Genomic DNA, 19701 nt, shown 5'->3' on the forward strand with positions numbered 1-19701 from the left:
ATAATGAGAGGCGTGAATACACTACATGACCTTGTGTATTACATAGAGGCACAGTAAATTGAATTTTATTCGTACAATACAGCACTTTACATGCGGCATATTAGGCACATGACAACGCACACAAGAAAACCATAAGACTGTTTTACGGTCAATACAATAAAGTCGTTAAACCCGAGACGTGTTGCACTTTGTGTATGTCGCACTTCGCGCTGCTATGAAATTCACAAGCCATTTCAAATAGGGATCAACGAACTTGTGCTCTCACGAGTACGGAACGTTTTTCCGAGGTATAACATCGCTTCTTTTTCAACATTGGTAGTGACGAAGTAGGCTCTGGCACGGTAGGCGAAAAGCATGCGGCGTCTTGCCTCGGGCGCTGTTCTCACGCAGACACTTCACGTCCAGCGAAGAATAGATCAATTAAAAGAACTTGACGCCTTCGCTGCCATCGAAAGATATCAGCTCGGCTTTTCCTTGCTTTTCTAATGCTTGCAAGGATATCCGCAACAGGTCCACGTCGAGGCCAGCGAACTCGGTGTCGGCCGTATCGTCTCCCTGCACGAGCTCGTACAAGGTGCATACCGCGTTCAAATGTCCCGTGGCGTCCGCCCAGTCGTAGATCAGCTTTCCCCACTCCTCGGGCGATCGCCAGTACACGTAGCAACGCGTCTGCTGCTTATCGGTCCAGGCGACCTGGCCTCGCGAACTCATGTACTTGAGGACCTCCTGGAGAGAGTCCGCCGACAGCTTTCGAGAGATGTCCTTATTGTGGAACAGCGGCGACGCGAGGGCTTCGGCGACGTCGAGTACGTAGGCTTTGTGAGCCCTGTAGTAGTTCAGGATCAGATTGCTCCATGCCTCGAGCTGCTTCTCCCTCGTCGCCAGCGTCGGCTGGAGCGTGAAGAACGGCGGAAAGCTGTACTGCCACGGCCATTCGAAATCGGTCGTCATGACGGGCTGCCCTGCGTTGAAGACCCAAACAAACACCACGGAAATAAATGTCAGCACCAAGCAGCAGCAGAAACACCCGTCTCGAACGAGCGGGGCGTGTACGCGGATTGGCCTGGATTGGCTATGTTTTCTAAGCTTGGATGTTACCACAGTGTGAGCTTTTTTTGTAATGAGCTTTTATTTTTTTTTATATCAGTCGTAAATACGGTAAAACTGTGCAGGTAAAATTAGCGGCAGATTATTTATGTACTTGAAGCGGCCCTGCGATAGTTTCGCGCAGATGTCACCGGCAATACTTCATCGCCTGCTTGTTCCGCTTGGCCTCGGCCGGTGCATGCTAAACAGGTGTCGCTGAAGAAGGAACTCAAGAGGAGTGGCGTGGTTTCAGCGGTTTTGGACTGTGCGCGGAAAAGCAAGAGTTGGTCTGTCGTCGATAGAACTCTGGTCCGTGTCTCAGAAGTAATGACAGAGGCGTGATGGATTCAACGGTGAGATACAAAGCCGCCGCATCGATTGGCCGCTGCTACATCGTTGCTCCCTCGTGTGCTTATTGAGGCCGCGGACGTTGCCGCGAAATGAGCGTTTGTGCAAGAGCTTTCTGAAAAACCACCGTCGGCTTCTTATATCTTTGGTTAGAACTTGAGCAGCCTTTATTGCGGATCAGTAGGGACCAGTAGTAGGGCCTACGGTGTAAATTGCAAGGCGTCGGGTAGACGCTACCACATCGTGGCGGTATCGATCAGCTGTGTTGAACCGCTTGCGTCCGGGTTTCTTTCGCTCGGAGAAAAGAGTGCTTTGACTCTGGTTCTCTCCGATTGATTGTCCATATATCACCCGTGTACCTGTAACACTGCTAGCGCTTGTCCGGTGTGTATTTACGGATCGGGCGTCCGTTCGCGCGTGAAACTCCGTACGCGATGAGGAAGGCGGTCTGTCTGTCTTGGATGGCGGCGAGTCGCCGCCGATGCAGCCAACTGTGTCGCATGGTGCATTTCGTTCGCTACTTTCTCACTCTGTGTGTTGTTCCGTCTCTTTCTTTCCCTTTCAGAATCAGTTTAAAGAAGGCCGGCCTGTCAGCGCGTCCGGAGGTAAGGCTGATCTTTGAGCGCATATTCTCGCACGACGAATTCGCGCTCAGGAAAGCGGCAGCTACATTAGTAGCTTCCGATTGTGGGCTCACTTGCAGAACTCGCCGGCTCGCACTGCCCGAAATGCCTGCTCCGCGGTTCAGATGCTTCTACCTAGAGTTGATGAGCATCAGCTGTTCGTTCTCGAGATCTGCTGTCCTCACACCTCATCATTTCCCAATCCTTTAAAAAGTTGTGTTTTTTAATTGAGCATGCTTCAAAACATGTTCTACGGTGGGGACTAGTGGACACTACGTTGTGGGACGGCTTCCTCGTTCAATTTAATGTGGCTGTAGCTGTCACTAGGGGGCTATGAACTTCTCAGAACGTGCATGTGTATGAGGCTTCGCACCAGCTCTGAACTCGGCACAGAAGTTTGCTTGCACATAGTTCACTTTATATTGTCATGCAAATTCCGTCGTTTCTGTGTGGCGAATAATCAAAGAGCTACCCAGGTTGGTTTTTGTATTGTATAAAATTTACAGCTCACCGCAACAAGCGTCAAAGAAAGTTGGTGCAGGCACAGTGCTCTCTGTTGTGATGCATTGAACCAACGCCTCCTTTATTTAAGTATAATAAAGGAGGCGTTGATTGAACACTTGGAATCAACGGCTGAATTTACTTAGGATTTTGCTATGAACATATCCGTCGTTTGAGGATTGCTCATGCTTCTTTTATAAAAGTTGCGGCTACCGGACACAATTAGGACCAATAATTGTCTAGCTCATGAAAAACTGTTTGATACTGTATTTGTAGCAGTGACTGCCAGTGTGATTACTATGTGCAATGATGTTTTCAAACATTCTATCTTCCTAGTGCATGTGATTTTCATAAGGTGCGTTTAAACGCTTTATTTCTACGTCTTGATATCGTACACTTCTGCAAGTGCTGCTACCGCTGCTGAGTTTGGCGATACTATTTATTTTCTTTACAACTCTTACAACTATCTTTAAAGCACTGGCCCTGCAAACAATTTCCTCTGTTGACAGAAAATGGTTCCACTTTTCTTGCCCTACGTTTCTTGTATACATGTTAGTCTTCATGTCATAGCCACAGCCTTCATCGCAGTGTGACCAAACGGAACCTTCTGGAATTGCAGGGCCATTTTGTCAATCACTTTAGGTTAGGCTGTGCTTATGGGGCTCTTGCATTGCCCAGGGGGCGCTGCGGAAATGGGGCTAAAAAGCGTCCTCTGTCCTAAACTGGGTACTACCAAGCTAGGTCGTCTGCTTCGGAAAGCACATTTACAATATGGACCCGCCACTTTCGGTTTTGTTGTACCACGGCTTGCAGCTAATATCGGACGCCGAAGATTTTTTCAGGGGTGGTACGCTGCGTAAAGGTAATAAATTATACAACGCCGAATTCATGTACGCCGTTCAAGAAATAAGCGGCGAAGTTTTAGCGCGGTGTCAATCGCAAGAGAAGCGAGTCGCGTACGACGTTGAACTTCAGGTAAGGTTTGCACGCTGTCAAATTCAGGCGCACAAACGCGAGGAAATGCTTGCTATAAATGAGTTCACAGCAGCGATAAGCAGACATCATGTGTACGGAACTGCTCGAGCGCACGACGGTACGCGCCGCGAAACGGCGGGCCTCCAGCAATCTTTGTTGACTGCATGCCGCTAGACAAGTAGTTATGCCTGCACTGTAGTAGCGGCCATCTGTCCCTTTGGCAACTGATAAATAACTGATTCAATGCATATGAGCTCGCAGTAAACATTACATTACGTTATGGGGTTTTATGTGCCAAAACCACATGCTGATTATGAGGCACGCTGTAGTGGAGGACTCCGGAAGTTTCGACCTCCTGGGGTTCTTTAACGTGCACCTAAATCTAAGTACACGGGTGTTTTCGCATTTCGCCCCCATCGAAATGCGGCCGCCGTGGCCGGGATTCGATCCCGCGACCTCGTGCTCAGCAGCCCAACACCTTAGCCACTGGGCAACCACGGCGGGTAGCTCGCAGTAAAGTACGTGCGAATCGCGCTGCAGCGCGAGCTCGTGCGCTGCTCGCTTGATTTAGCTTTTAATGACAGCGCTCGAACATCGACGTGCTGCAATCAATATTACCTTGCTACGCTGCCTCAACGTGTTGTCTTGATGTCAAGAATGAGCGCATTTAACTCTCTTAACCTGTGCTGCTCGTAGTGGGATAGTGAATTGTCACCGAATCAGCCCGACCATTTGTGCTCATTTGCACACACCTGGTCACTTCACCACTTCGCATCGGTCGAATTGTTAATTGTCGCTGTGGCCGGGTCTCGAATCGTGAATTACCAGCCATGCCTGCTGCTATGTCGGTCTGCTGTCGGGACTGTAGGTGCAAAAGACCGAAATTTAGAACGCAGATAATCAAGCAAGCTTCAAGACAGGCGAAGCAGTCAGCATGGCGCGAAGTTTCGCTTACTCAGCGCGACGAACTGCAGCTATACAGCGCACCCGACGCTCCGCTTCGTGATGCCTTGAAGGAAAACGGTAGAATCTGATGTTGGGATTCAGACCTTCTTGTTCATGGCAGCCCACGACGCAGAAGTAACGACGGTGACGCTTTTTCGAGGCGGAGCTAGGTCTCTCCGGATCGGCGTCGCCAATTCCTTCTGCTCCCAGAATTACGTCCCACGGCACACGGAGAGTCCGTTTTCTTTAAACTATAGGCTGCGGCGAGCTCGCAGCGTGGTCGGCGTGGTCTGTGAGAAGTGACGAGCTTTTTCGCACTCGCAACAAGGCAGTAAAAAGCGCGAATCGACAAAAAACTCGGGCTAGAAACGTGCTTATCGCCACAGCCAGGGCTCAATACTAGCCAAACCGGTACTACCCAGATAACGTTTCGCGCGCCGCCACCAGGCGCCGCTACTATACCTCCAACTCCAGCGCAAGACGCCCATACCCGCCATGTTCATTTAGTGGCGACTTGCATGATACCTGTCGTTATTAACATGGGTTATTTGGAGATCGATTCTGAGCCCGTACTGTTCCATGAGGGAATCTTCTAGGGAAAGCATCTTAAATATTTCAAGAATAAAGAGCTGTACAGTATGATTTCTAAAAAGTTCGTGGATTACATTCTCTCAATGAAGAAATGACCTGGCGTATTTTATAGCTACCTTATAACTTTGCAGCTGCTTCAAAGGTGGTACCGGCTATGAGGCATTCATCCATTCAGTTTGGAAAGCGTCAGACAGGCTACACCTTTATTATTTTTTGTTTGTGGCATGTACCTGCAAAGAAGGGCTCTATGACATTTTTTGGGGGGGCGGGGGGGGGGGGTAAGCAGTATCAATCAGACCAATTTTTCATCTCGGACCGTTGGGAAATCCCGCGACATCACATGAACGTGGCATTCTCCGCTACTTGCAGTTTCTTGGATTTTGGCGAGCCAGCAAAACCAGCGCAGCATTACGCGATAACGAAACGTGAAAGCGCGGGCGGCGTAGAGTTTAGAAAACGAAACATTTCGACCGCCCGCGTCGTTGTCAAGGGCAACGTCAATGAGTTACTTTCCTAAAAAATCAAAACTGGACAAGTGGAATTTTCTTTGGTCTTGTAAGGCAATACAATTATCTTTCTTTTATTACGAGTGGCTCCGTGCCAGTGACAAAATTATGAGTGCCTTCATCATCGGATTATAGTACTTGAATGTCCTGGGCGAGTCTCTGACCGTGTCCTGCGCTTACCTCATTTCGATTACTGAAGCTCTATTCGCGATAATATTGACGCCTTAGACGTTCTCGAGCACTACATTTAACTTGGCTTAATGTTTTCCTTTAGTGTCCCTTTAAGTGCAAGGGGCGAATAGGCGTAATGTTTGAGTACCTAAGTTCTCTTATGCTGTGCATTCAGATTCCTTACAGACTAGAATGCGTTTGCGGTTCCTGTCTCGGCGATTGCACTGCAGCCGAGGCTTCATTCCAAACACCTCATTTTATCATTTTGGATCGCCAATTTTACGTGATGCGCACATGTATACAGGCGATTATGTACTGTATAACTGCACGCAGTTCCTTTAGCTGACCCGATTCGCCGAATTCAATGCAAGAATTAACGCGGAGTTATAGCTTTTGTGTCCAGTGTACGGGAGGTATGTTTGACGGCAGAACATGTGCCTCTTACTGACGTAATAATTCTGCGGAAGCCCGCAAGGTGGAGAGAAGTAATTAATAAAGGGAAGATCAGACATGCACCAGTTCGTAGCAGTTGCTACAAAGGAAACCCATACGGATTCCTCGAAAGAAAAGCCTCACAGGTGAAAAAATCGTCCTGGTCCGGGACTCGAACCCGGGACCACCGCCTTTCCGGGGCAGCCGCTCTACCATCTGAGCTAACCAGGAGGCTAGCAGATGGCAGGGCGACGTCGAATTTGTCAACAACACGAGGCAAAGGAAACAGTTTGACGTAATAGTTCTGCGGAAGCCCGCAAGGTGGAGAGAAGAAGAAGTAGGAGTAGGAAACGTACCGGCTTTGTCTAGGTCTGGCGGCTCCCCCGTTAGGCCTAGGGGGTAGTTCTTTCAGCTAGCTCTTCGGATTCTTACATGGAGTAGGGAGTGATAATTCTTTGTTTTTGTTTGGGATAGCGGTCGAGGTCGGGTTTGCGTGAGTGATTTGGCGAACTTGCTCGTTGGGCCTAGGGACGTAGGCCTAGCGATGAAATCGAAAAACGTGAAGGCCGCGGGGGACGGGGAGCAAGTGCAGTGCGACGAGTGCCTGCGCTGGTGCTTCCTCGACGAGTCTGAATTCCAGAATTTAGCAGAAGCGGTGGGGTCTAGCTTCGCGTGCAGGTCGTGCGAGGGCGTCAGGGAAGCCGCCCGAAAACTGGAAGGGAATTGGGCGGCTAAGTTTGAAGAGCTTAAGGCAAACCTGAGGGAGGAGCAGGAGAAGCGGGTAGCACTGCAGGTGAAGGTTGAAAATTTCGTCAAGGTGGAGGCGGCCCAGGCCGCGCAGTTGGTGAGGACTGTGACCAAGCTTGGGCAGGCGAAAGAAAGGAGCGCCGAACTGCAAAGGCGGCTCGACGCTCTTGAGACTCGGGCAGCGGATAATGTCGGGTCAGGACACCAAAGCGAGGGCGAAGTGGGAGGCAGGGAGCCAAAGCAAGCGGTCGCCAGCTCGCCGCCGGTGAATAGGCGAAGCAGCGCAATACGCCCCGAGTGAGGCGACGCTGCAGCCACAGGAAGCCGGGAAGCAGGGAGAGGTAGGAGAGAGTGAAAGGGTGATTATCGCTGGCGACTCAAACATGGCTGGGTGCTCAAAAGCAATTGTGGAGAGGGTGAAAGGCGACAAAAGAGTGGCGGTAGGGACATTTCCAGGGCAGACACTGGGTTCTATCATGGAGCGAGCAAAAGAAAAGCTCACGGAAAATGCCCACGTGCGCAACCTTGTCGTAGTAGCAGGTGGGCTAAATGACGTCCGGAACAGGAAAGGGCCAGGACTAGCCCAGCGCTTGGCGAAGGGGGTGAGCGACTTGCGCGAGCTATCCCCTCAGGTGCAGATCGTGGTGTGCACGGTGCCGGAGGTGCCTGTGCGTGACAGTCACGTACAAAGAGCCGTAATGGCTGCCAATGAGGCAATATGGAAAATGAGCCGAGAGAAAGGCTTCGAGGTTGTCGAAGTAAACAGGGAAGTGAGAAGTTGTGGTGGTTTTAAACGAGATGGGATCCACTTCAATTACAGGCTAGCACGAGAAGTGGGCTGGCGACTTGGGGGTCGCGCTGTTGCTTTTTTAGGGGGCCCGCGGGCGCTCAGGAGGTCAGAGTAGGTAGTAATAAAGAAGGTTCCCTAGGGAACATCAGAAGAGCATCGCCGTCGATAAGAGAAAAAGGAGGAAAGCAAGAACAAGAGCTCGCCATGCAATAGGCTACATAAACTTGCAGGGCGGCAGAAGAAAGGAAAAGTGGGCAGATATTGAGGAGTAGTTACATAAAGAACAAATAGGGGTGTATGCGGTTACAGAAACGCACCTTAGAGACTCAGAAGAGCCGCCAGTTATTGAGAATTATGTATGGGAAGGGTGCAACAGAACTAAGTCGGAAAGAAAGGGAGGGGGAGTCGGAATGCTCATCCATCAGGGAGCCAAATGGAAAAGAGTAAATTCACAATGTCAAGAGCATCTTTGGTTATCAGGTACAATGAGTGGGAAAGAAACTTGGCTTGGAGTTACGTATTTGTGGACCGGAATAAATTGCACAGAGAAGAATAAAGAGTTAGTGGAATGCATAAGCGCTGATATTAGGGGTTTCGGGAATGGTGCTGAGATAGTCCTATTGGGTGACATGAATGCCCACATACAGGATTTAGATGGCTATACCGACAATAACGGGAAGTCAATGCTAGACCTTTGCGAGCAACATAACCTCGTGATCGTGAATACAGGGCCTAAGTGTGAAGGACAGATCACGTGGGAAGTGGGAAACCGGCAATCGACCCTTGATTACTGTCTGATGACAGAAGGAATTCATGATAAGTTGAGAGAAATGGTCATCGATGAGGAAGGGTTTTGCAGCATGGGGAGTGACCATAAACGCATCATTTTGAAAATAGGATATGTAGTTGGGAAAGAGAGCAAGGAAAGCACAATGGCCAGTCCAAATTTGAACGCTGAACAAATAGCAAATATAGTCACTAGAGTTGAAGAAGAAATTGGCAAGTCGCCAAGTAAGGGGTGGGAATATGGTGAGCTTCTAAGTGTAGTAACGACAGAAATACGGAAAGAGAAACAACATGTTCATTGGAAAGGAAAAAAGAAACCGAAAAGCTGGTGGAACAAGGAGATACGAGAAGCGATCGCCGAACGACAGAAAGCATCTCGAGAGCACAGGCAGGCAAAGAAGGCGCAGTTGCCACAGGATGAAGTAACCAGTAAATGGGAAATATACCGGGAGAAAAAGTCTATGGTTCAAATACTGGTGCAAGCAAACTTAAAAGGTGAAAGTGAAAGTTGGTTGTCAGAAAGACGTGATAAAAAGAAGGCCGCACCTAGAATATTTTGGAATCACATGAAATTATTAGGCAGGAAGTCAACAACAATACAACAACATATCCTAGACGAAGATGAAAACAGACTGCAAGGAGAAGCAGCAATAAATTACATCCAAAAAGTAACAGCCGAATCTTTCCAATGCAAGGACGAGGTTGTATTTGAAGAAAAAAAAAAGCATGAAAGAGACCCAAGGGGGAAAGGAGCTAGTGCTTACAAATTTAAAGTGGAAGAAAGCGGAAGAGAAAATTCCTAAGCGCACAGCCACAGGGCTAGACGAGGTTCCCGTTAGGCTGATAAATGAACTGGGACCAAAAAGTAAGGAAGCTCTCGTGAAAGCAGTTGAAAAAACATTAAAAGATAGACGAATACCAGACAGTTGGCGACAAAGTAGAATGAATTTAATTTATAAAGGTAAGGGGGAGAAAGACAGAATTCACTCGTATAGATCGTTGACCATTACATCGGTAATATACAGGCTAGCAATGCAGGCAATCAAATTAAAGCTTAAAGCATGGGCAGAAAATAATGGCATTTTGGGAGAGCTTCAGAATGGCTTTAGAATAGGTAGGCGTTTGGATGATAACTTGTTTGTTCTTACTCAGTGTATTGAAATATCAAAAGCAGAAAGCAGACCGTTGTATGTGGCCTTTTTGGACATTACAGGAGCATACGACAACGTAGACCGCAGCATTTTGTGGGATATTCTGGAAGGGGAAGGCTTAGGTAACGATTGTATACAGCTTTTGAGAGACATTTACCTAGAAAATACTGTTTGCGTTGAATGGGAAGGGATGAGGAGCGCGGAGAAAGTTCATATCAACAAGGGACTGAGGCAGGGGTGCCCTTTATCCCCGCTGCTGTTTATGATGTACATGGTGCGGGTGGAGAGGCCGCTAGAAGGAAGTAATATCGGGTTTAATCTCTCATACAAACAGGCAGGTACAGTAATAGAGCAGCAACTCCCAGGTCTATTTTATGCGGACGACATTGTGTTGCTCGCAAACAAGCAAAGTGATTTGCAACGTCTGGCTAATATCTGTGGACAGGAAGGCAGCAATTTAGGTTTGAAATTTAGTGTTAGAAAATCAGGTGTTATTGTATTCAATGAAAACAGTGAACAGACAGTGGAGATACAGGGCCAAGAAATACCTCGGGTAACAGAATATAAATACCTTGGTATATGGATAAACGAAGGCAACGGATATATGGAAACACAGGAAAAGACCATAACAGCCAAGGGGAAGAGAAATGCAGCTATAATGAAGCACAGAGCGCTATGGGGATACAATAGGTACGAGGTCCTCCGAGGTATGTGGAAAGGGGTAATGGTTCCAGGACTTACTTTTGGAAATGCGGTTGTTTGCTTTAAATCAGGGGTACAATCAGGACTCGACGGGAACCAAAGGTCAGTGGGTCGCCTCGCATTGGGCGCACACGGGAAGACTACAAATGAAGCTGTGCAAGGGGATATGGGCTGGACTAGTTTTGAAGTGAGGGAAGCTCGCAGTAAAATTGAGTATGAAGAACGGCTGAGGAATATGGAGGAAAGTAAATGGGCTGGGAGAGTGTTCAGGTATCTGCACAGGCAAAACATTGATTCACAGTGGAGGAAAAGAACTAGGAAGCTTACCAGCAAGTATGCGGCCTGTGGGGTGGGCAACACAGCAACAAAGAAGGTCAAGCGGAAAGTCAGAGAAGCTGAATTAATCTCATGGGTGGCGGCAATGGAAAAGAAACCTGCCATGAGTAACTACTTAAGGGAAAAAAAACGAAATTAGGAAAGAAACCATTTATGATAACTCAAAGGGAAGCTCATTACTTTTCGAAGCGAGATCGGGATGCCTTAGAACGCGCACCTATAAAGCGAGATATAAGAAGGAAGAAGAAGCATGTGCTTGCTGCGGTAAAGCTAGGGAAACGACGGAGCATATTTTATTAGAATGTGAAGACGTCTATCCAGCGGTCGATTTAGGCACCACTGGCCTCCTTGAAGCCCTTGGGTTCAGCGGGAGCTGTGGTAAAGCAAACAGGTCCGCAATAGACATCAGTAAGAGGCGATTGGAGGATTGGTGGAAGAAAAGTAGGGAAACGACAAAGGACGGAGACGTACAAAAGCACAGTTCGCAATAGGGTATCAGAAAATTTGGACGTGGTAGTTCATAGTGTTTTTTTTTTTTTTTTTCATTGGTTAACCTATGTAGGATATTAGGCAGCATAGTAGCAAGAGCTTGGTGGCGCAAGCCACCGCCCCGTTCCAAAGGGGACGCTCATAACATCCATCCATCCGTATGGGTTTCCTTTGTAGCAATTGCTACGAACTGGTGGATGTCTCATTTTCCCTTTTTATATGCCTCTTACCGTTCAACGTATGGTGGCACCAATGTTTCTAAGCAGGACATGGTGACCCGCGCATTTCGTGCACCTCGAGGCAACCCTTTCTCTTGGCACTTTTTTTTTTTCTCGGTCAGCTGTGGGCTCTCGTAGGTGAAACGCATGCTTCGTTTCTTGTGGGGAGATTAGATGTTCGACGCTTGGCGGCTATCGGCGGGCGCGTCCTTGCACGGTGACGTTACACATGCATGCGTGCAGTCCCCCACTCGAGATCCGTGTCACCGGCGGCCGATTGCGGAAGGTGGCTGCGCGCCATGTGTGAGAGAAGGTATGTGTTAGGTGCACGCTAGAAAGTCTCATTCTTTTTGTGCCGTAAGGTACGACGTCGTTACTCCCTTGGAATACGTCGCAAATTCGAGCCTGAATTTACCGCCGAACAAACGGCGCGCCACGTTTCTGCTACCGGCGGCTGCAGTGCAGGGTACGCGTTCGCGACCATGACTATAGCACGTCGCGGCGTGCTGGAAGCACGTGGATGACACAAATAATACGCAATTTGACGCAATCTTACGTCCACAAGATTACACACACACACACACACACACACACGCACACACACTACACCAATGCCGACGACGGGAATTCGCCCGGAGTGCCCTTAATTATAATTGCTGCCACAATAAAAATAACCATTTGGCAACGGGCAGTTAAAGCGCACACCGCAAACGTTGTGAGCAGCGGCACAGAAAACGTCGAGCGTAAAGTCAGAAACGCAGAGGCAGCTTACTTCGTGAAGCCAGCTTTGGAATTGTACATAGAAGAGCCTAAAGTTGAAATCACAAAGGAGTATTCGGATAACATAGCCTTACTCTTCGAAGCTGTTTCTTGAGCTGCAGGACTCCTGCGCATCGCGGGAGGGGAACCAATTGTTTTTCCCTCTCATATTCAGACGGCTCAAAATGTTGGGACAGCTAAAGAAAAAAAATAAAGAAAAGAAAGACGCGGGGTATAACGCCGACTATCTCAAGTTTTCTATTGCGTAATTGGAGGTTTGACGGAATATGTATGCAAGCCGATTGCTGCATGGCGCTGGTATGCATTCAATAAAACATCGCAAAAAAATGGACTTCACATCTCCGTTCGCAGTATATTCGGCGTAGTTGCCGATTAGAACTGGACACTCCACGGGTGCTCGTGCCGACAATGGTTATTGCGCAATGCCACGTGGAAGCGTTAAGGTGCTCGCGTTTAGGCATCCCTAAAGGGGGCGTTAAAGATCACCTGCACACATCAATCTAGACTGAAGTTATTCTCTTGAAAGCCTTGTTTTCGTACTTTGTGTGGAGAGAAAAGCTGGAAGGCCCAAGTCCCCCCTCCCCCCCTCCCCCCCTCTTGCTTTTCTGGGATTTCGCGCGCCGGTGTACCTCTGCTCCAGCAGTATACACAATTGGCGTGTTTTTTTTTTTCGAAGTATTTTCGAATTTTTCTCGTAATTAATTAAGGTGTTTTGGCGTAGGAAAAGTTATCGAAACAGGCCCCAGTTTGGGGGGGGGGGGGGAGGGTGGAGTCTTTGCTTATAGCTTGGAACGCTGGGATTTATTTACTATTCTTTTACTCCCCGATAAATGATCAACTACATAAATACAATTGAAAATCGTGGCTATAGCCGGGCTTGTTGGTATGCGAGGACATTTACTATTGCGAACAACGCTGTAGAACGGCAGGAAGTGCGCGTGTCGTTTGTTCTCTTGGTGACAGTTCTGGCGTTGTTTGCAAATTCTGTATAAATGCACCTTCGCGCAAAATTACTATTTTGGTGATGAACACCTGATAAACATTCGGAAAAAGCTTACAATGTTTCCTCATGTAATCATGTTTTGCAAACTTTTCGTGAGGAAAGGGTTTTTCATTCTCGTTGTGGTTGTGCCCGATGACATCGTTCGTTATATGCGGTCGTGGTCTGCGTCATTATCATCGTCACTTCAAAGCTTACTTCCGTGTAATTGAGACGTTGAGAAATTTTCAATATTTGTATTGTAGAAACACAAAGCTTACGTACGTTGAGCACTGCTCGAGTTTGGAGTCAAATACTGTGTCGTGGTATGGGGTATACTGCTATAGTATACCAGAAGAAAAAGAAATGCTTAGTAGTAGTTGCAAACGTTCCTTTCACTACACCTTCCCAACCTCTGACCTTTTGCTTATCGAATCGTGCATTTCATCCGATGTGTATGATTTCCGCCTTTTTACAGCCATATCAATCGCTGATTGAGCGTGGTTATATATGATATCTATCTGGTATTGCTCACCTTCACACTAACACTCGCTACTGTATATATACCCAACAAAACACCACGGATACCGGTCAGTGCCGCGCTTACGAGCAAAGTGTGGTGTACAGACCCTAAGGTAAGTATACATTGCCCTCGTTAATAAACAAGTTTGGTTCGAAAACTCCCTGAATTCGCTTAAACGCATGTATAGTAATTTATTTTTTGTACGTGGCCTTGCTATACTTCTAAAGTTGTATATTTCAAACGTTTAACCTGACATTATTACATTTACTTTACTTACTGCTCATGCTGTAATGTGTCTCTCTTATAAGAATGGTTATGTCAGATGATGTTTCATGCGTGTCCATACTGATTATTTTGTGTGTACCTATGTATATTTAGGGGAAAGCCGCTGCACACTGTCGTTCTTTCTTTTTATTAAGCGAATGCATGTCTGGAATAAATACTCAGGCCTTATCGCTGCCATCATTAATTACCGTTCGCTAAAAAAAAAGAAAGAAAGAAAGGTTGTCCTGTTCCGCGCGCAAGCCACATCGTCACGTCAGGGCCACCCATATGTAAAGTACACCGAACGATGCTGCTGTAGCGTCACGAGGGCGGGTACCCTGCAGAGGAATACTAAGCGTGATTGGTCGATAGCTTCTCGAGAGCGGCCGGGCCAGCGCGATCGCCTGTTGTATGCACGACGATACGTAACACGCTCCTACACGCCCACCTCGTTCTTCTCTCTACATGTCGTCGTCCCGTGTGTGCTTGGGCGGCAATTTCTGAATTGAGTCACGTCGCCGCTCCACTTCAAGGTACCATCACCCCCCCCCCCCAACACACACACACACACACGCACGCACGCACAACGAACGGCGCATGCGCGAAGGGGAATTCCAGAGACAGCTAGCGCGCTCTATATTGCCCCCACCGCGCTGGCTGCGTCACATCTCGTTACACTGTAGTGAGTCCGATGCTTCCGGCACTGCGCGGCTATATCCGGGCCCTCGGCGACAATTCTTTTTTTTTTCTTTTTCTTCACGTCCACATGCTGCGGAGGAGCTCGGGTTTCCGCGAGGCTTATGTCGCAACCGCCAGTGTGCCCGCGTCTCGATTACGGACTGCGTGGGCTCTCGTATTTCGTTGTTTATTTTTACAACACTCGCGTGGCGTTGAAAAACATAAAAAAAGAAAGCTTTCGTCAATCGCAGAATACAGAATAAGGCCACGAAGCTCTCATGCGCACTACGTACGCCTCCCCAACTTTGTGCACTGCAGCGGAGGAGGCAGTGCGCGTGTTAGCCAATCAGTAACGAGAGTCTCTTGCGATCGGCGCCAGAGAACACGAAGTGGCAAGCGAGGATACATGGAGCAGGTTGTCTCCTTGCTTGTCCTTCGTATTCTCCGACGTCCGTTTGCAGGCCACGAAAGACCAACTCGTCTTACAACACTTTCTAACTAGCACCGATCGACTGCGTGTTCTGGGAAGTAGGACTAGTGCATTGTGTGCCGCTGATGCTTCCGTGAAGCTTCCGTTCAGTCGGAGCATGCGTGGAGGGCGAGTAGAGGCGGACAGTGGAGATCTGGTTCTCCGTTCTGGTTGGGTGACGCAACCCGTAGCTTGCGCTGCACTGCACAGAATTGCTGAGACGGAGTGTGGTGTTGTTGACCGAGATTGGAGAGCCTCTAAGCTTGCGAGATCTGTGGACTCTCTCTCTCGGAACGGCGCTCTTCGTTTTGTTTTGTGGAATTTCTCATTAACTGATAAAATGAATACCGTACTTCCGCAGCACCACCTCATTTGCCTCACGCCACAAGTCTGTGTGAAACTTCGCCGAATCGCTTAGCAACGGTGTACGAAAGCTTACAAAAAATCGCAGTTTTGGCTTATACACGGCAGCGATGTTGTGATAAAATTGCCCAACCTAGACCGGATGTTGCTTAGTTCGTGACGTCACGGATCACTAGGCGCTGCTTTGGGAATATGAAGGTTCCCTCGGCACTGGTTTTTCACGTTTAGGTCTCTTGACATAAGCCTTCGCTTCTGGTGGAAGCTGCCCGTTTGGTATTCGAGAGTGTGTAATATGCCAGTTTAACTCGGTATTATTATATTATCTCGTTATGGGCATGTCGCCTCGGCAGCGTAGTTCAACAACTGTATCTGCGTACGTGCGTAGCTTGTTAACGAAAATGGTTTGCGTAGTCGCTAAAGGTGGCTTCTCCACACTAAGAGACCTTGTCGGGAGAAGCCAGCCTCACGTGCGCTGCTCCACACGTGATGGTAGTGCGTCGTTCTAGAAGTGGAAATAAAACCGCAGCGCGCGCGCTGGTGCTGCTATTCTTGCCACGATATCTTCTTTGGCGCATGCTCGCTGTTTGCAAGCCGACCGTCGGCTCAGACACGGCACCGTGAGTGGGATGCCGGCCATCTTGCGTGGGGGCAGCCTGCTTGCAGTATTTCGCGTAATGACCCATATTGCGAAGCTGGAGAGTGGTTGAAGTCGCGGGGAGTTGTATTGTCGGCCTGTGAAATGAGCGGGGAGAGCGAGTTTTTCTGTGAAGGGTCCGTGGCATGCCGTCGCGCAGCTCAGCACCTACCCCCCCCCCCCCTTCGATTTTCGAAGGCGGCAGAAGCGAGTCACGGCGATCCTCTCCTGGAAACCAGAAAGCGGGACGGGATGCTGTCTCGATGTTCGTCGTTGTGCAAGCCGTAACTAGGCACAACAGACAATTTGGAAGTATGTAAACAACGTTTCCTTGCAAACGTTTCTCGTTCGCTAGAAAACGTTTGCGCGATATTTCGGGCTACTGCATTTGTATAACGATGCGCATGATGGAGCTGCATTATATGCGACAGATTCTACGCTTGTTGTTGAATCGGCAATTAAAGAAATGAAAAGGCAAGAAAAGAAATCGGCACCATTGGTTCGAGTGTGATACACGTTGGGCAAACTTTGCGAAATTCGTGAAAAAATTCGCCGTGCTGACATTTGTGACTAGAACCTGCAGGAAGCGAAGAGAAAGCGCTTCATATTTTTTCGCCGCACTCCTAAGTTTTGTTCATGCCCCGAGGAAAATGGCGTCGGTCCGGCTTACGCTTTTGGGCCGCCTTTTTTTCGTTCCAGGAGTTTAGATATGCATGTCCTTGATCTGTCTGTGCACCCTTCTGTTCTTCTTACCTTATTGTCTTGAGGACAAGCGACACATGTTGTATATCTGCAGCGTCTTCGTTTAGTATACGGAGGGGTGCCAATCACCTGTCGTACGAGTACCAGCAGGCGCTGAAGTGGATCAGTGGTTTCGTCTAGCAGGAAGACGACTTCACGCGACCTGCCTCTCGTGTAATAACATCGACTGTAATATGGCCGTAATAACATCGCCAACTTTATCCGTTGATAGTGCTCTAAAGTTCTGTGCTGGCAGCAGTTCAATGACGTCGCGATGACCCTCCGGATTGGTGCATAAATCGTGTAGTTTTTAATCGCTAAGAGGAGTAATCATTACAAGTGTTCCGATTTTTGGTGCTATAACTTGTTACTTTCTTTTTGACGGTAAGGGACACTACGGAGAAAAATTAGTTGAGCTGTATTATATAAGCTGACCCATCTACGTACAACACCATGAAAGCAAGTCGTACCGTGAAAAGATGTCCGGTAAAAAAAAAAAAAGACCAGTGGTGACGCCACTTTGAAGTTCCCGCACCAGCTTGCGGTGACGTCACTGATTTCAACGGCGTTTGCTGTGTCCCAGTTAATTTTATTGCGAAGCTTTCCTCGCGAGCCCTCCCAGACTTTTCAGACGGTGGCTGCTGGGTGCATGCTGTTAGGCCTGCCGAATAACCCTGACGCAGGACACGGCATTACCATCTTTACTATCCTTGCAGGTGTCCTGGCTCCTGGCCTTGTTTTCTACGGAATTACGCAGTGATGAAACAAATTATGCCTAAATGTCCTCGTTGCGACAAACACGCGTTATCGAGAATACAATTCCTTTCATAAAGCAAACGTTCCTGTGCCTACCCTCTGTAGGGTTTGGGGCATCTGCTTTGTCTTTCGCCGAGCGAAGTGCAGTTTATGACTGCGCTGTCCGCAGGATCGGCCCGCCGATCCTGGATGCAGTGTCATAGCAAAGGGTGCCAATCCCGGAGACAGTATAGTACGCAAGTGCACGCAGTATAACAAGTTACACACAGAGAGGGTCCGGTTAAGGCCATTGTAAAGCCGTCACTATTCCCATATTGCGTATGTGCACCTGCCGAAACGTTTTATCGGGGGGACTGATCCTATACCTCCCCCCAACACACACACACACACACACACACACACACACACACACACACACACACACACACACACACACACACACACACACACACACACACACACACACACACACACACACACACACACACACACACACACACACACACACACACACACACACACACACACACACACACACACACACACACACACACACACACACACACACACACACACACACACACACACACACACACACACACACACACACACACACACCCGCAGGGGCGTCTGCGTCAGCAGGCGTTTGGTGCGTTGCGACACCACGGACCCGAGCACATGAGGGTTGGACCCTCCCGCGTGTAGCCGTGCGCGGCTTAGCCGTGTCCGGGGAAAAGGGGATCCTGGAGGTTGAGCCAATGCCGGGTGTTTGGACCTTTACGGCCCCCCGGCGGCGGCAACACACCTCTTTGGCCTCTGCTTCACGTAGACGGCTCCCCCGGACTGACCCACCCGGGGGAAATCGGTAGTTGCCTTTTCCTGTCTCTCTCTTGCTCTAGTCTTCGTCTTTCTCTCACTTTTCATCTTTCCTGTCTTCTCCTAGCTTCCGCTTACTTCCGATTTTTCCAGGCAGCAAGGGTTAACCTTGTGTGAATAACCAACCTAGGTTATCTCATATTTGGTTATAGTGATAACGTACAGCTGGCGTTTGCAGGACATGTTCTTACAGTCCCTGTAGCGTCCCCTTGTAGGACTCCACGGTGGGTGGCTGGCGTTATTACCGAAAATTCAATCCCTTTATGGCAACCTCTTTCCCTCCACTTCCTGATCGCCCTCACAAAAGAGGGCGCACCGATGAAGTTTTCCAGTTCCTTGGACGTCAGAGACCAAACTTTCCACGTTACCATGTGATCCATTCAGAAAAATCTGATAAACAAGTACGAAACATTTCCCCCTTTCTAGTTTCCAAGTCCTTAACTGACGTCCTTGGTCCAGGCTACAAGGTATCAAGGCTGGCAAGTGGTGATCTCCTGTTAGAGCTCCATGATCCGAAACAATACGAAAAGTTGCCCAGTCTAGCATCATTTGGGGATATTCCATTGACAGTAACTCCACACCGCACTCTGAACACCACCCGCGGCGTTGTCTCGGATGACGATCTGCTTCAGCTGACAGAGGCGGAGCTCCTGGAGGGCTTTAGTGAGCAGAATGTTGTCAATGTCCGAAGAATTAAAATAAGAAGGGATGGTAAAGAAATTCAAACGAAGCACCTGATACTTACATTCGGTTCAAGTATTCTGCCCGAGTCTGTAGAGGCCGGGTACATCAAGCTCCGCGTCAGACCATATGTGCCAAATCCCCTAAGATGCTTCAAATGCCAGCGTTTCGGCCACAGTTCGCAGAGCTGCCGGGGCCGCCAAACATGTGCAAAATGCAGTGCCCTTGAACACGCCACTGAAGCTTGTGATAACTCTCTCCACTGTGTAAACTGTGACGGGGATCACGCCGCGTACTCGCGGTCGTGCCCCTCCTGGAAGAAGGAGAAAGAAATTGTAACCATAAAAGTAAAAGAGAACATATCGTTCAAAGAGGCACGAAGGCGGGTAGCTTACCTGCCAAAGAAAAGCTTTGCCGAAGTGGCGCGTCAGGGGGCAGCGCCACAACGGCCTCCGGCGGCTATCCGACTCGCAAACAGTGAGTCGGCAGTCACGCCATCTGCCCCCGCGGCGGTTGCAGCTAGCGCTGCTCCGTCAACCGAGGAGAAGGCATCATCGACC

General features: G+C 48.8%; 2 protein-coding genes and 1 non-coding gene across 4 annotated transcripts in view; 1 reads left to right on the plus strand and 2 right to left on the minus strand.

Annotated features, from left to right (window-relative positions):
* Nucleotides 1-49: 49 nt before the first annotated feature.
* Nucleotides 50-1081, minus strand: Vps25 (vacuolar protein sorting 25). The gene has a single exon (XM_070535953.1). It carries the CDS (start codon nt 949-951, stop codon nt 421-423), a length of 531 nt encoding a protein of 176 aa, XP_070392054.1. The 5' UTR covers nt 952-1081; the 3' UTR covers nt 50-420.
* A 189-nt stretch (nt 1082-1270) lies between these two features.
* The window catches only part of Orp8 (Oxysterol-binding protein-related protein 8), a 140530-nt gene continuing 122099 nt past the window's right edge, over nt 1271-19701 (plus strand). Inside the window, exons 1-2 of one of the 2 annotated variants that reach the window (XM_070535955.1) lie at nt 1271-1439; nt 2000-2039. In XM_070535955.1, coding sequence (XP_070392056.1) covers nt 1428-1439; nt 2000-2039 — 52 coding nt within the window. In that variant the 5' untranslated portion in view covers nt 1271-1427. The remainder of the gene's footprint in view (nt 1440-1999; nt 2040-19701) is intronic. The other variant, XM_070535954.1, reaches the window with a different exon arrangement.
* TRNAS-GGA (transfer RNA serine (anticodon GGA)) lies at nt 6336-6409 on the minus strand. The gene has a single exon. It is a non-coding gene; the product is annotated as a tRNA-Ser (tRNA).

The sequence above is a fragment of the Dermacentor albipictus genome, chromosome 3 (assembly GCF_038994185.2).
Source record: "Dermacentor albipictus isolate Rhodes 1998 colony chromosome 3, USDA_Dalb.pri_finalv2, whole genome shotgun sequence".
NCBI lineage: Eukaryota > Metazoa > Arthropoda > Arachnida > Ixodida > Ixodidae > Dermacentor > Dermacentor albipictus.